Source organism: Dromaius novaehollandiae, chromosome 3 (genome assembly GCF_036370855.1).
Source record: "Dromaius novaehollandiae isolate bDroNov1 chromosome 3, bDroNov1.hap1, whole genome shotgun sequence".
Lineage (NCBI taxonomy): Eukaryota > Metazoa > Chordata > Aves > Casuariiformes > Dromaiidae > Dromaius > Dromaius novaehollandiae.
Genome location: NC_088100.1, coordinates 56,110,790 through 56,128,683, shown reverse-complemented (window position 1 = coordinate 56,128,683; position 17,894 = coordinate 56,110,790). Strand labels below are relative to the sequence as shown.

At 37.0% G+C, this 17,894-nt stretch overlaps 1 protein-coding gene across 1 annotated transcript in view; it reads left to right on the top strand.

Moving 5' to 3' along the window:
* The window catches only part of MAN1A1 (mannosidase alpha class 1A member 1), a 147,161-nt gene that overhangs the window by 37,187 nt on the left and 92,080 nt on the right, over positions 1–17,894 (top strand). The window contains exon 3 of the mRNA XM_064508926.1: positions 9,132–9,247. Coding sequence (XP_064364996.1) covers positions 9,132–9,247 — 116 coding nt within the window. The remainder of the gene's footprint in view (positions 1–9,131; positions 9,248–17,894) is intronic.

The following is a 17,894-nucleotide window of genomic DNA, read 5'->3' as shown; positions in this document are numbered from 1 at the left end:
TCTTCATAATATTGAGTGGATTTGCAGAAAAAGTGATAGATGTATTGACCTGTGGAATTCTTTAGCATGAGTGCCGTGAATATTGCATGAGAATAGATCACTGCAGGCATTCTTCAATGTGAAATAGGAAAAATACTGAATTTGAAAATAAAACTGCATTTAAAGGAAAAACAGCCAGATGCAGTCAAACTGCAGATCACTTCCTCATCACAGTCATGTAGTATAAGATCTTATTGCTGATGAGATTTCTTTAGAAATATCTTCACTCTCATTGATCTTGATGGCAAATCAAAATAAATATTGGTTCTTTCTGTTGCATTGCTTTGTAGAATATCAAAGAGCAGCATATCTGCAAGCAAAACTCTGTCTCATAAGCTACCCTTTCCTGAATCAATAATCTTTTTAAAGAAACAGATCCTTGTTCTTGTAACAGTGTCTTCAGATCATTAGATCTGATCTGTACCTTCATGTTTGAATTCATCAAATGCCTTCTCTCTTTCATAAAGCAATAAGCAGTTGAATTGGTTTTGCTTCTTTTGTCAAATATTTAATTTTTTTTTTATGAGAGGACAAAAAATTTTTCAACCTTCTTTGGCTTTTTTGGTTTCTTTTTTTCTTAAAGATTAGATTGCAACTGATTGACTGCTTTTAAGGTAATTCAGAACTAAATTAGTTGAGGATAGCTCACCTCCAGCTCTGAGTCCAGTGAATTTCCAGTTAACCTTCAGAAGTCAAGTAAGATCTTCAGTGCCCTGTCATCTGTCATAACTATCTCCAGTTTGCCATGGTTGTCTTTTCTTCCTGCTTCTGGATCTCATTTTTTTCAAAAATACAAGTTTCTAGTTTTCTTAATAGCAGTAAGATGGAGCAAACTTCATTAGCCAGCTGTTTAATTTTGAATACTTCTCCTCCTATGAATTAACTGGTGCAGTTAAGGTACTTTGAATATCCTGGGTGTGTCTGTTATGGGATACAGACTTTAAATATCTTACTGTGGGGAGTAGCAGATTCTAAAGCTGTGCTTCACTGGTGCTTAACGCTGTGTGGTTACAGACAGCATAGCTCTCCTGACATGGAAGGGGAGAGAGCAGCATCCCTGCTGCTGTCAAATGAAACATCTTTTTAAGCTTAATTTTAGATGTATAAATGCTTCAGTTCTAGCTGGAATAATAAGGCATTTTGTGGATAGATTACAGTGTCTAGTGTGTCTTGAAGTCTCTGAAACACAAAGGATGAGCTTTTAACAAATGTAATTAAACATAGATGTGATTTAGGCAATACCATCGTGAACTTGACAAAGCTTTTAATGTGATGTGATGCTATTGTCAGGCCAGGGGGAGAGGAATAGTGCCAGGAAAAGATGGGATGATGGCAGGAGAAAACTGGGCAGAAGCCCAGATGGTTCTGACCTGGGGGGAGAGAAAGCATCCAGCTGTAGCCCTTGTACAAATTCAGAGCTTTTGTAGAGCTTTTTTTGGCTGAGGATTTTTTGATGGACTTTGAAATGACATTTTGTTTGTCCTAATACCAGGCCATGAAAGAGATTTTTGAAGATGAGGATTTTAGACGAGACAAGGACTTGACTTGAACTTGTTACGCTGTGAGCAGCCCGTGTAGACAGTGGAGGGTGCGCTTGATAAGCGTGAGAGGATCTTAAGCTGGTAGACTGTAGGCATATTCTTATTATGAGCTTCTTCTCACATGCACACACTCAAAATAACTATTAGGAAAAAGGTTAAATTTATGGTAAACGGAAATATTTTTGTTTCAAGATGAAGCCAAGCCTCATGCTTGCCTCTGATCATTGCAGAGTCTTTTCAGCATATACATGTAATGTTTTGATTTCCTTTTATTTGCCACGTTAGCTTTTACCATGTTATCTTGGCAAGTATCTAACATTACTGTGAGTTTTTTAATAGTTTACACTAACTACAAAAAAATTCAATTACAGTAACACCTACTTGAAAAGGCAGAGCTGAAAAGGACATCAGTTGTCTCCATAGCGTTCTTAATAGTTTAATTCCATGGAGTTCTACATGTACAACTGTTTCTAGGCTAATCAAGAAAATTGGAATAGTTAAACATCTGCTTATACTGTACCTTTGCATCTGCAAAATACGATGATTACCCCTTTCAAGGCATGTCTTTTATACAAGTATATCTTTTGCTATATCTACAAATTTCTCCCTGCCTTGTTGAATTTAGGCCCTGTGTAAGTGTTGTTAACCTTTTATATGTTAACTTTTAAGTTTTCAGATGGTTGCTAAAAATGTTTGCTGAGGTACAGCTGTATCCATTTATCCTCCTACTGTGGAAGAAAGTTAGAGTGGCAAAAGCGCTATTAAAAAGCAAACAAACTTCCTTCTCCCCTCAAAATACTCCCAGAACCCAGCATCTATTCCTCCCCGAAGCCTTCTGTACTAATCACAAAACTACTGAGCATTGCTGCACTAGTAGAGAACTTCTTTGAGAAATGCCTTCTGCACTTAAGTGAGTGTTAGTAAAGGATTTTTTAATTAACTGTAACTGTATTTCCTGTGTAGCATTGCAGGAAATAATACTGTAACTTGTGGGCATGGTGTAACTAGTCTCACTGCTAGTGAAAAAAGGACCTTTTCTGGGTGGGAATGGGAAGGCATTTAATACACAGTCAAAATCTGCAAAGCCAAAGTATCATAGATCCTATTCCTTCCAATTTGAACTGATTTTGTACTTTCTTCTTCAGAGTTTTGAGGTATACGAAGATTTTTGAAGCCTGCCAAAATTCATATTTAAAACTCTCTTCTAGTGAGTTTTTAAACTGTAAGCTTATTAATGTAGCTCTAGAAAAGTAATTTTACATGTATTTAAATGTTACTTGAATTTAAATGTTAAATATTCTAAGCCCCACCCCTTCCCCCCCGAATCCTTTTTTCTCTTTTCTGTTGGATCCCCTGAAATTATAGATTTCTGTACACATTGTTAATTTTGGAAGTAAGCCTGACATCTCTCCCAGATAAATGAGTAGAGACTCGTCTGAAGAACAGAATTAGCGGTCGTGGATGAATGATTCAACACGGGATTTGTGAAAGGAGGTCAAGCTTCACAAATGCCTTCTCCCCTCCCCATCCCAAGTTAGTCAGTATTAAGACAAGGAAGTTCAGTTTATATTTTCTCCTTAGATTTCCGAAAAGCGTTTATCATGGTTATTACTGGACTCTCGCATGTGCTGAGGCCATGCTGTCACATTGCTAATCACAGGCCTGGAAAAGTAGGTGAATAATGTGGCAGAGTGGCAGAGTTTGGCAATGACACGAAGTTATTCAAGGTAGTGGCAGAGACAATGGCAAGCTGCAGACAACTCCATGAACCCAAAAGGATTCCATGATAGATGATGATTGCACTGTAAAATAGCAAATGGGATCCAATATACATAAATTTAAACTGGCACACAGAGGCACCAGAGAGATGATTGTAAGATTACATGCAAAACAATGGGCCCTGAATGCAAAATAAGTAGTAAAGATTGAAAATTTTTCAGTGTACTGTATGAAGGTCTATAAAAAGTGGCATAGATGGGGTGAATAAGGAGTTATTGTTCCTTGTGGGGAGCAATACCCTTTGTGTGAGGTTGAAAGATCAAATCAGTGGGTGGCATGTTCAAAACAAACGAAAGGAAGTGGCTCATAACAATATGAGGAGCTGAGCTGTACAGGTGCCAGAGGTACAGTGAATGCCAGAGGCTTGCACAGAAAGCAAACAGACAAGCTAATGGAGAAAAAATTCATTGAGGGCTGTTAAATACAAAGACACCAGAGCTGGCTCTAAAATGCACAGAACTACAAAATGCTAGAGATTAAAAAGTATTCAAGAAGTATCACTGCACTGTTGCATGTAGCAGTCACATGAAAAGCCAGATCTGTTTTTTTTTTTTTTTTTTAAAAAAAAGCATTCTTTTTTCACTCTTACCAGATGGTTACAGTGACTGAAATTCAAAAATCTTACTGTTGCTGGGGTTTTGCCAGTACTTGAGTAAGAGTTTCATGTTTTGGCATAGTATGTTTTAATAATTAATCACTCTTGGCACTTTAAATTGCTAATGATATTGGATAGCAACCTTTTCAGTGAACTTTAAATAAAGGAAAGCACTGTTTTAAAATCTGAGTCAGCTTTTGAGACAATGCTCTAACAAACCCACAGCTCTAATCAAAATGTTAAGATTTTTTTCAAACCTACTTGCATTCTTTGGTATATTGAGTATATAGTTTAGAGTTATCATTGTACAACACATGCACATATAGCTGAAAAAATCTGGATGCTTTCTATTGACTTTCTTGATATTTAATGTTATGAAGTTTCTGGTCTTGTTCCCTATATTAAGAAAAGCTGAATTATTCGTAATGGCTAGATAAAATGAAAAATTGTGCTGGATTATGTTTTTATATTTTTGGAATTTTGGTGAGTCTTAAATTACAAATGGTAGGAACGTTTCATAGAATCCATCTGCTTGAACTGAGCTTCTTCAATGTAAAATAGCTAGAAAATGACAAAACAAGTTTGTCTCACTGAGTATCGAAACAATGGAGAGTCTAGAAGATCGTGGGGGGCAGAGGGAGGTTAAATGCAATCTGAATATAGACAGCTATGTATAAAGCTTTCTTTTTCTTTTCCACTGTACTTCAAAGTAGTCAAAATTCATGTGACAACAATTGAGAAAACTTTTTGAGCACTTGCATTTTTTTCTGAAGGAACATCCATTATTTGTATGTGACAAACTTCCATCACACTCAAAAAATTACAAATATAAATATGTCAGGTACTAATTTTTGTATTTCATCTCAGGAACGCAAAAATTTAACCACTTTTCTGGAGGAAAAAAAAATTCTACTAATCTTTTACAGTCATGCAAGAACAAGGAATTTTAATCTTGCCAAGAAATCCTAGTTTATAATGCTTTTTGGATAGTGAACTATTATGGGCAAGGGAGCTAACTTCTAGCATGAGCTGAGGCCACTTCATAGTTCCGTATCTTTCCGTATCTTCCAGTTTTGTTTTACACTTTGCCACAGTTTTCTTCCATTCAGAGTATGACAGTGAGTCATAAAAAGAAAAGCAGTTAAATTCAGGTAAAGGGGAGAGCAGTATTTTTGCCTGGCTTTCATTTGATTATAAACAGTGCATTACCACAGAGCTCAAATTTTTCTTTATGTTCTCTGATATGTGTGTGTGCACGCGCACGTGTGTGTGTTCATATATGTGTATATATTTTAATTATTTCTCAAATTCAAATATATTTAATGGCGAGGAATGTGGATGTTCTGGAGAACCAAACTTGGTATCAAAGGGAATGGAAAGCTGTAAACAAACTATTAAATGTACTAACATGCATTGATTCTGGCATGCTAACAGACTGTTTTCTATGTCAGACTCTTGGCAAAAATGTAAACCATGTCTAAAAGGCTGGGCTAGACAAATAAAAGCTCCTTTTGGCCCACTCTCCAAACTGCTTGGCCGGGAGCCAGCTGTGGTTCTTCAACCATATGGCCACATAAGCTCAGTCAGAGCCCTGCGAAGAAGCCTGTCATCCAAGGACAGCCGTAGCAGTTCTCCCTGCGGTGTCACCCTGGAAACTCATACAGAGCCATTCACCCTCTGATCACTTTATTTTTATTCCACTCTTCCCTCCTGCCCCAACGGGACTACCCCATTTTCTAATCCAGGCCTCCTTTTCTTGTTTGTGTGTGTGTTCCTTTGCATCAGGAGGTATTAAAAAGCATATTGTTTAAATGGACCCACCGTGTAGCACCCAGATGTGGTCCAGTCTGCTCTGTGTTTCATACCATGTTATTCAGAAATGCTGGGTAATTAGTCATCCTTATTCATCATCCACAAGTCATAGCAGCAGAGATCTCTTTATATTTTCTTCTAGATCATTACTAAAAGATTGCCAGTGTTAAACTTGAAAGAATGTTGTTCAGACTCTGCTAGATAGTCTGCTTTCAAGTCTCATGTTGACTGATCTCTCTTGCTTTCTCTGCAGTTACCTAGCTTGTAAGCTATGTCACACATGCTCTGTTAATCACTCACAGCAGCAAATGATGCTGGTAGTAAAGAGGAGAGATAGAAACATAGGCATGTTTAACAAAAGAACTACTACAGAGCTTATATAAGTATGTGGTTTGGAGGTTTTGGTAGAGATTAGCAGTATGTTTCACCTGGTTTCGTGAGCTTGTGCATCTCTATCCCTTTTATCTGAGACATTCTATTCAAGTTTGGTTTATGAATTTTGGTCTGTTTTCTGTCTTGAGAGTACTAATTTTCATATTATCTGATAAACTCATCTGAAGTATATGAATTTGGTCAGAATATTAGTTGTGATATTGTCTTCCTGCCTAAAACAATTGTGAAACTCCACTAAAGTACTTGTAACTTTTCTGGGATTTTTTTTGTAGCTTGATGCTCACTGTTAATCAAATTTGTAGTGGTTTTCTAAGGTGTGTTCTCCTTTTAATGAAACGATCCTCCTGTCCAAATCTTCTGTATCACATGAAAATAAGCTTGTATTGTAATTGCCTAGTAATAATCTTTGCCTGATGTAATCCTTGGCTGCTGAGTCGCTTGGGAGTCTTGTACAGAAACTTGCACGATGCTGTACTGAATAATTTATCTGGCCACTTCAAGAAGTGTAGCATATATAGGCTTATGAAATGTTGATCTTACTCCATAATAAGAAATTTTCTTCTCTTCCCCACTTGTTTGACTGACTAGTTACAAAAGAACTGCTCAGCTGCACAATTTTCTTTACACTCTTCCAAAGAATTTGGGTTGGCTACCTCAGCATTAACTGCAGTTGTTCACAAGTCGTAACTCTGGCCTCTAAACTGACACTTTAAAAATAAATTCTCTGTCCTTTTATCAGGTATTTTGAAGTGTAACTGTTAGGAAGGGAACTTGACTTCTGTATTTAATATTTATATAAATTGCTTTATCTTCTGAAGCCTTCAAAATAATGGCAAATGTTGTTTCAAATAAAGCAAGATCTACTTTAGATTCTCCTATTTTCTTCTCTCTGCTCTGCAGAGAGAGATTAGTGCTTGAAGTAGACCATGTTCTCGTTCTGCGTAGGCTGGATGCAGAAAAAAATCGCAGGAAGTGGAGGATTCCAAGGACAGTTTCCCAACGGGGTGGAATTCTCATCTTTTCCTCCTGACTCGGTAGTGAGTTAAGTAGTAATCCTCAAAATTCAAAGTTTAACACTTTAGAGGTGGCGTTAGCTGTATTACAAGAGGATTAGCACAAAGAATGTCATTGCACTTGCAAGCCTATCAAAATCCACTGAAGCAAATGAGGATACAGATGATTTTTCTGTAAGTGGAGCTCAGTTGTAAAACTTCACTACGAGCTGCTTTTGCTGTACAGAGTTATTAAACATCTCTAGATTCTTTGTATTAATGTTCTTGAGCACATGCGCTCAAGCAATTTTCCATGGTTGTCCATCTCACTTTCTTGCCAGCTCAGGGAAAATACAAGTTACTTTGCCAAGTTTAAAGTGAAGTTTTTCCTTTTGAGAGGAGAGCAGCCAAGCCCCACATAAGCTGTGGGAAGATGACATGTCCTCCTTACCAAAGTATGCTGCAGTTTCGTTAGTATAATAATTTAATAATTTAAAGTATTATTAGTTTAAGATGTCATACATGGAATTTTTTTTCCACCTGGAAGCTTAAATTGAGAAAGTGATGTTTATCCTGCTTATATGGAGGATTCTAGTCTCTCATCCGTTCATGAAGAAGCAGAAAACCTTGATGCTAGTAAACCACGAAAGGGTTCACTTAAATAGTTGATTTCCTAGTTAAATATGAACAGTTAAATTCTGATACTGGATAAAAGTCTACAAAACGAAGCTTACTTTTTGGTAAATCATTTCATAGATAGGGTGATAATCAAATTGGGTAACACTGGAACTAACCACTGACACATTATTCAGCCAGTGAAATGTATTCCTGAACGAGTAGTCAGTGACTGACCTGGGTCGTTAATTAGCCCCACTGGGACTGAGGGGTTGGAGCAGACAACTTCCTGTGTCCCTTCCAACCCAAATTATTCTTCAGTTTTGAATGTTCATTTCTGTATCTAGGATCCTCTCTCAGGAATGGTAACATCATAATTAAGATAAGCAGAAGAGAAAAATACCAGCATTGAAATATAAAATTAAGTAAAGTAGCTGAAATTGAATTTTTGACACTATTCATTGACTAGGAATTTAAACTTTTTTTGAGCAATTTTTTGGTCTTTTCAAAAGATCACTGTAAATTTGAAGGAAGCATGGGACAGTAATTTGGGTGACTTCACATTCTCCCCCACCCTCTGAATTACCCTTTCAGTACAGAATCATGAACATATTTAGTCCATGCCAGAGTGACTGTCTTGGTGATACTTCATCTTGCAGCTTTCACTGAAGGCTAGTAAACTGACTTTTATCAGTCTACATATTAGAGGTAGAAAGATGCCATCCGTATAGACAGCAAGAGCTAGCTCTGAAAACCAGTGTCAGGCAGTCTGTCCGAAGCTGAAAAATTCTGCTGTGTGCAAGTCAGCTTTTCCTCCCCCTAATGCTATCTTGTGCAGTTTATATGGTGATGCACAGTATCAGAGAAATTGTTTTCTGGAGAGGGTACTTCTAAAAGGGCTTGCTTAACTGCAGTGTAGTCACTACTTATCAGCTTCTTAAAGCTTTATGTATATTGTTGAGCAGAGTGTAAAAACAAAAAAGTAACTGATTTTTAACTCCAAACTGAAGAATCAGTCATCGTTTCCCAAAGAGATTTATTGTCTTCTATGAACTGTATTTTACAGTAACCTGTTTTAATCAGTGTTTACAAATTCAAAGGCAACACTGAAAATGCAGTGCATCAGAGCCACTCTTCAAAACTTCATCCGTGAAAAAAATACTTCAATATTATGATGTTGTGTTGCAGCACGGGTATCAAAGTTAAGATTGTCAATTACTAGTTACCCTCTTCAATGTTTATACATCCAATTTTTAACTGGATTAATTAAAATTGGATTTTGAAGTTAAAATTACTTAAATTGATTAGATTTAATTGAAAAGACTTCTGTTGGAAAGTAAATCACTTGGTCTTTTTGTATTTCAGGTAACATTCAAGGAGCAACAATAGTGGATGCCCTTGATACACTATATATCATGGAAATGAAAGAGGAATTCAAGGAAGCCAAAGAGTGGGTTGAAAAAAACTTAGACTTCAATGTGGTAAGTAGCATTGCTGATTAACACTTAACACTATTTTTAGTATTCAGGGATCAACTGAGGACTGGGTTTAGTATTGCAAGGACTATATAAGGCTACAGAATTTAGACCATTGATAGAAAAAGTAGGAAACAGGTGTAATGAAGCTACTGCTCTGCTTATATGCAGTTTGTCAGTCTGAGAGATTTAGATAGTTGAGATTCAGTTGAATGGAAGGAAGGAAGAAGGAACAGAGTATTACTTACTGTAAAGTGAGTGACAAATGTTTCAAGCCTTTTGGATGGAAGAATCAGGACACTTCAATGTAAGCATTAATTATTTTTTTTAAGTTATGCAAGCATGTTGTATTTTTGCTTTCTGAAATCTTCCATGAACTAGACTTGCAATTAGAGAAAGCTACACAACAGAAGTGTCAGTTAAACTCCTTTGTATAATATAGTAAAGTGAAGTTGAATCCTATGAGTTAGGCTGAACTAGGTGGCACAAACTGAACTGCTTTAGTTATATGAGGTACTGGGTCATCACAACTGCATGTGGAATAGATCCTATTATCTGGGAACTATGCAGTGTGAGAGCAGAGTTCATTTATAAGGCTCTTATTCTAGAAATGCATTGAACAGGCTAAAAATTAAATTTTAGAAGCCCTGGTTTTGGTCTTTTTTCACTTTTTGGCAAGGATACGTATTGTAGTTGCTGGGCACAGAAAGCTAATGGAGTACTGACCAGTATAGTTAAAGTAAAGCAGTAAAGTATTGTAGGCATGGTACACTGAGCACTTTAAAGCTCTTGTAGTTATGGTGTGTAATGGTAAAAACACTTCCTGAGGGGGAAAAAAGTACATTTTCTAATATGTTATGCAAAAAGGATTAAGTATCTTTTCTTACGTACTTGAGAATTAATTATCATTGTAAGGAGAAAGAGTTAAAAAGAGTGGATATTATATAGTTTATATAAGGAACAATTTAGTGTGCATTTATATTTGCATTAATAACTTAAATACCTGATTTTCAACTGTACTTCTGGGCAGTTTCAGATGTCTGAAAGACATGCGAGTTTTATCTTGAGTGTAAGATTTTTTCAAAGGAATTTTTGTAATATTAAATTCCTGTCTTATTAGCATAGCATTAAGATGTTAAAAATGTAATAACAAAACGTCATAGAAAATAGCAAACACTGCTTTAAAAGAAAAGCTGAGCTCTAGTTGGAGGAGCATTATAAAGCCCCATAGTGATTTACATTAATAACACTAAAATCTTTGGGTTTATACATAATCTTGCTCTACTGTGTACTGCAGACTTCTCCGTGTAGGTGGTATTGCCTACAATTCCTGCTCATCAAGTTAATTTGTTTTTAAAAACTATGTATCATTTAAGTATACCTGAGAAAAAATGAATACAAATTATAAAGTCATCCTAAATGTCTGAAATTTTGTATTGCATTAATCAGTCCATGCAATGATCAAGCAGACTTACCACAACTGCTTCACAGATAATATTGACGTGCATCTGAAACAACAGTCAGTGTCTTAAATGCCTGCCTTCAGCTCAACACCTCACAAAATTTATTTTCTTAATACTTAATACATAATATCTGTAGTAGTCATATAGAATTGAATTTTACACTGGCATCAATACTAACTAAATGAGCTTTCCCAAAGTAAAATGAGGAAGAGTTAAAATGAACAACCATAACACCAACTTTAATAATCGACTTCAGTGTTTGGTTAAATTGGCTGATTTTAACTTGTCTGAAGCTATTCAACTTGTACTTAACTCTTGTTTAGTTTTCCACATTAGATATAAGTTCTAGTTTAAAATGCTGCTTTGTATCGATATCTTATAGTTTAAAGCTGGAAATTACTCAGTGCAAAGCACAGCAGGGCCCTCTCTTTTTTTGTGCTTAAGCATTTAAAGCCCAAACCTAGTCATTTATCAGGCATTATGTAGCATTTTCTGCATTAACATTTTATGCGCTATTACTTGCTCCTATTTTAGAAAGCCTTTTCCTATGAAAGCAGTTTAGTCTTTAATAATTGACACCTCGACAAAGCCTTAAGTGTTGTTTCTTGCAAATTGTATGAAATGTGTTTCTTTTTTATGTTTCTGATCATTTGCTGGGCAGTGGCAGGTTAATCAGGCAGCTTTTTAGAAAGCATATTTGGTCCTTATTTGAATAATTAGGATTAGTTTCTATATACATCTAATCTTAGAACTATAATATTTAAATTCTGAGTTTCTTTAAGAAGTTTATTACAAAACATAGCTGTGACTAATCTGTGGCAGAATCTTTTCTGTTTACTTAATTTAGCCAGCTGTGTTAAATAGAATACAAATAATCTTTTCCAGAATTTTATAATACTTCAGATATTCAATGTATGTATTGAGCTATTTGGCTAGCACTAGATCGTTTTCATTACCAAATTTCACTTCGTAAAGTAGCCATTAGCTTACCCCAACAAAAGGAATTACAGAATAAGGACAATGTGACTAGTACTGGTGCCACATTAGTAATTCTTCATGTGTTGAACTGAGGGACTGAAATCTAATAAATTAGTTGTCAAGTACTACTTTTAATTGTTTACATTTCTGAAGATGTCACTTTTCTTGGTAAATTTGAGTGCAAATGTTTTGAACTTTCCTCTTTTTGAAGTGTAACACACTTAGGCAACTTTTATTGTAACTGGAGCTGGTGGCCCTCTGTTTTTAAAAGTGGTAGCCACGTTGTAATGCTCAGTGTTTGTTCTCTCATAACTACTGAAATTTCTCTCACTTGATACCTTGCTGACGTTTTAGCCAAACTGGTGGAGTAGTTCTTCAAGAATTAATTTGCCTCCTCTGGTTCTTTTGCTCTTAAGAAATTTAGCCTCATTGGAAAGAGACTGGACATTTAGCAGTGACTAAATCAATAGTCTTTTCATCATGAATGTGCACTTTTTGTCTTGCATGGTATCGCTTCATATGTGTTTGAATCCATCTTTGATCTTAAGCAGTTAATATAGCTGAGGATTTGGTCTGTCCTCACCACACGTGCTGCTGCCTGCGCCCTGTTTTTGCAATGTTTATGCACGATCCTGCCCAAGGCTGCCCTGGGCCGGGTTGAATACCAGCACTGCAAGTGAAAAAAGAGAGCCTGTCTTTCATGGCATCACAAGGAAATTGAGTGTTTCCCAGCTGCAACTGCATGCTGCTTTGTGCTTCTTTATTTCTATTTTTTCATCATTTGCTTTAGTAAGTGTGCACACCCTTAGCATTCAGTGCTTTCTTGAAAGACTCGCTGTACCACCGCCCAACTGCTGCTCCACACTGTGCAGGAAAAAGCTATCAGACTCCCCTGCATGTGGGGAAATGAGTTGATATTTAGGAAGACAGATTGGAAGAGGGTTTTTAAAGAAATGGATAAAGGGATCAGAAGTCAGGGAAACAGTGGTGGAGCAGCTGAGCCATTTGGCACAGCATTGAACAGCGAGGGGTTGTTGGATACTGGAATTGACAGTCTTTGCCTTCTACACACAGACCCCCCCTTACCCAATTTCTTTAATATGAGAGACTAACTGGTCTGCTCAGCGTCTCTCCCCAGTGTGCGGAGCTGGAGGCTCTGGCGAGGCGGAGGAAAGGGCAGTGCTAGTGTGGGGAAGGCTCAGAGCTACCTGGAGGTTTGGGTTTGTTCTTCCTCTCTGTTGGGACAGAAGGCAAAGACAGGAGACACCTATGACTTGGAGATACTCGAAAGCCATCTGGACAGGGTGCTGTGCAACGTGCTTTAGGTGACCCTGCTTCATCATGTTCAACTAGATGATCTATAGAGGTCCCTTCCAACCTCAGCTGTTCTGTGATGCTGTGACTAGTGGCACAGAAGGTGGGGAGTAGTTTGAGAAGTCAAAGAAGAGAGAGAGGATAAGTCAACACTAGTAAATTATATGCTCAAGGGTCTCTTCTCTGGACCTGCTGAATTCTCTTCCCCCCTAGAAAGGCAGACTTGCCCATACTGCATACCAGCAACTGTCCCTGGCCTGCACTGTCTTGTGAGGTGTCCCTGGGCACTGCCTGGGACAACAGTGGCCAAAATCAGAGCAGAACCACTAGCAATTAAACAAATGTGGGACAGTGCTTGTAGTCATCCCTTGGCCTGCTTAGCCTTCTGATGTGGGTATAGTCAGACAGGACCAAGGTGGAGACAAGATATGGAGCAGAAAGCAATGAGTTGTTTGTTGGGGAAAGAAAAAAATGATCTCATCTTCCAGAAAAATTTCTCAGAGCTGAATTTAGAAACCAGGACACCTGAATGTTAAATAATTTTCCTGTTTGTTAGTGGATTTTGCTTTGTTTGCCTCATCCCTCTCTATTTTTGGCCAAAATGGAGGATGGCAGGAAGTTATGATTGCTTAGTCAGAGGAAGGTGGTAGTGGTCTGCTCAGTAGCTCTACCTGTGTGGATGTAATTTAATTGGCTTTAATTGACATTTTGTGCTAGCACTGAGTTGTTGTGCATTATCTAATCATAGACCCCTTTCCGTTAGCTGCACAGGACAAATCCACTTAAAAAAGAGTGGATGTTACACTGTAGGGAAAGTATGAAGAGCTTTTGCTTACTTGTTGTCAAAGATAGGTGCTAAGTGAATCAGAGAAGGGATGGATGAGTAAGGCAGCAAGGATAAGTTAAGACTTGTGTCCTGCCAGTACTCCTAAGCAAAGTTGTTTACAGAGGTCGATCACTGCATCTGATTTTATAAGCCACCTCGAAGCCTGAAGACTTACTAACCACTCCTGATATTTATCTTTGTACTTAGCTTTGCAAATGTAAGTATCTTTTAAAGTAGCTTTGTATGAAGCTTCATGCAGCATAGATGTTTTGCATGTATTGTGTCTGCTTTTGGGGGACTAAGCAAGAATGGAATAAGTATGGAAATTTGATAATGAGGTTACATTTAACTCTACTGTCTTACATAGATTAATATATTCCTTTTCTGAGAGCCCAGAATTCTAAATGTTCTTTGGATGTAATCGATAATGCTTCCAGCATTTATTATTAATCATGCTGTAGTTCAAATCTGTCTGTGGTGTGGCAGTCAGTAACAGGGACAGACTTTGAGAATCCACCAAACTCTTTATTTCAAGCTTAGAAACATCTTCGAGCAATTCTAAATCCTACTGCCCTCAAACTGTACGTACTATGATTCAGTTGTAATAATTATCTTTAACAGTCTATAACCTAGCGTTCTGGCTTGGGAACAGATAGATTTTGGCAGTTTATCTTTTGTTGTTGTTGTTTTCTCTGTAAGCGAAAAAATTAGAAAGTTTTCTAGTATAACAACTTGTGATAAGATAGCTTTCCTAAATAAAGTGTGTGGGAGGTGCGAGTAAATGGACTTCAAGTAAATGTATAATAGCTCTGTGAGGAAGCTTAAGAAAGCCAGCACTTGAAAATGTGTTTTTAATTTGTAGGACTATTTGTTTACTAGTTTGCCCAAGTGGGCTTGTTAGTACATTCTAAATGATAAACTTCAAAGTGACTTGATCTTGTATGGATTATAAGTATGAATAACAAATGATTCTGATGGGTTAAAAGGAGATTTGAGTAAATTTATTATTAAATGCAGTTCTTTTTCTGCTAGAGTTAGTTAATGCTGTCTGCAACACTTTACTTCTGTGCTTGTTTTCCCTTTAAGGTTTTACAGTTTGCCAGGTGGGGATTTCAATAAGTTTAAGTAACAGGAGGTACAATAACCAGGCTTTGATACTTGCAACAAAGCTTGCTGAAAGTCCTTCCCTTATCAATGGGAACTGAATATTTTAACAAACTGCTGCCTAATTTCACTTGTGGAATGCAAATGAAATTTATTTTTTCCACTATTACAAGTAATTAAAATGTGATTTAATTAAACTACCTTAAAGCAAGCTGTTGTAGTAGTCTCCATGTCTCTATTCTATATTGCTTGGTAATGCCAAGATTTTTTTGGTTTGTTCCCAGCCTTTGTGCTTAAACAGGGGGATGATACTTTAGGCTCATATATGACCATTTTTTTGTCTAGAATTATGCAATACTGAACAGCATTGTTCAGTGTTATTTAATATAAGGTCCCTGGATTTGTTTTGTGTGTGGTGGTGTTGTTCGTTTTTTTGTGGGTTTTTTTGGGTGGTTGTTGTTGCTATTTTTAAATGATGGCTAGCTACTTGGGTGAGCCATGCCTGCAGGATATAGGCTGTTTATGATGGTACAGTATGATATGCAGGGGAGGGTATTGCTACGTTCTTTGTATATATAAACAATAGGTGGAAATGGAAATGAGGTGACTGAAATTTTGTTGCACTCTTGCTGAGACAAGTACAGGAGAACTGAAGGAAAAATGTTCTGGAATGAATCTGTCCCATAAAGACTGAAATTATTTGGTGGGATTGGAGTCTTATTTGGAACTTTATAAAGACTAGCAGAGTACGTTCTTTATCAAATATAAATTGAGGTGATTCAGTTAGTCCAAACACATCATCCATGTAGAGAGCATGCAGTGTTTTCTCCAACTGAATTATGAATGGCAGAGCAAGTACCAAGGCTGATGAGTGCCAGGTGGAAGCTGATACTGGATAAATAAAATTGTGTCCTATTTCAAGTGTTGCATTTATGACTGAGGATGACTTCCCAAGAGAAAACATAGATGGAAATTGTTTTGGCCTTCGTTTGTGAATTTGTGGAGAGGAAAATTTTTCAGGAAAGAGGTGTGCTAAGGAAATGACCCAGAAGGGTGAGAATACTGATGTTTAGGAAGCTGGAGACATCCAATAGGACAAGGGCCTCATGAGAGCCCAGCTGACAGTAGCTTTGTCTGAACAGTGCTTTAGGCATTAAATTTAACCACAGATGGCTGAAGCATCACCGGTTTACCAATTGTAGACTTAGTCTTCCTGCTCACATTAGAGTGAGGAAAGAGAGGTGTAGCTGAGGGCAAGTTTGCAAATAAAATAGAAATGAAGAATAACACAGACTAGCTAATTTTACACTTGGCACTTTTCTTTGTTTGGTAATATTTGTTGAGTTTTGGAGATGGAGCTTCCTCAGGTACAGTCAGTCCCCCTCTCTTTTCCAGTCTCAAAAAAACCGAAGGTCTGAAACAAACTGATAGCTAACACTATCTGTCAGGTTCTGCAGCTTCTTACAGTGTTTGAGTATGGAGTATGGCTCTTCCATTGCTTAAAAAATTTTGTTTCATCATTTCATCATTTCTGCTTATCAAGACAAAATACATGGTATGCTCAGCTGTTTTACCCTTTGAATATGGAGACTAGCTTATCTGCATAGCCTGAGTTTGAGAAAGTAAGCCTCCATTTGAGAAAAACAGCCTCGCCACATGTAAATCACTTTGGTTTTGTGTTTCTAGCCACTGATGTAAAAGACATTACCTCTTTGTCAATTAATAATTTTGTTTTCAGAAGCCAATAAAGGAAACCAGATGAAATTCCATTAAGCAGTCATAGTGTTGCTCCAGCACCACATAATGCTACATATATCACTTTTGATTTTCTATTTCTGTATATACAGTGAGAGGCAGTCACAGTTGCTCTGGATTTCAGGTAGTACTTGGACTATCCCATTTATGATTTACTTATCAGAAGATCAAATAGTGGATGATAAATTATCGATCAAATATAAGATGAAAGACCAAATTATCCACGTACTGCAGTTAACCTAAAAGCCTTGGAAGTAGAACAAGAATATGTTGTTCCCAATATGCAAACCTCTTTCTCAAACATCCACGTATATTCAGAATTCATAATGAAAGGAAGCCCTGCAAAATCAGCAGCTATAGCAAGATGTTTTTGCGTAGTACCAACAAGACATTAGCACAGACAGGTACTAGCAGATGGTGTCTCAGATATTGTTGTGCACAGCATGTGTTGATGAAATTTAAGTTAGGCTACTAATAAAAAGACTGTGAAATTAGAGATTACTTATAGAATAGTTATGGTTGGAAGAGACTTTTGGAGATCACCTGGTCCAACCCCCTGCTCAAAGCAAGGCAAACATCCAGCTGGGCAAAGCCAGCTTACCTGGGATCTTAACAATGGGAACATTGTGGTTACTTTAAAATAAGAGTGTCCAGCCACATCTCCTACGGACTTTGCCTTAGAGAAGTTCCATTAGATCTAACGGAAGCAATGGAAGTGTTTCTCAGATCTGCTACATAATGATAAAACGAAGGTCTGAGAGAGAAGGCTAACCTTGAAACTTAAAAAAAAAAAAAGAAAAAAAGAAAAAAAAAAAAAGACACCTTTGGCCTTTTCAGATGATAAAGTAAAAGTAAAGACTTTGGGAGATGAAGATTAAGTTTTTTCTTATGTATTTGGCACTATTAAGTTGATCATAAGATATTTGTGTGCAGTTGGGTCTGACAGCAAAACAAAAATAACATTCCGTATTTGACATTTAACTTCTGAATAGAAATGTAGAGACTTATTTGTGCAAAACTGTATGTGGATGATTTTAAAAATATGAGAGGAAGGTAATAGACAGGATGTGGCATCTTAAATGTGTAATACAAAAAGCTATTAAAAATTAAATTTCAGAAAGAAGGGTAAAGTTGATGTAGCAGTAATGTACTTCTTTTAGAATGCATCCACTTTCCTTACCAGACTACTTCCTAATAAAAACTTTCCCTGTAG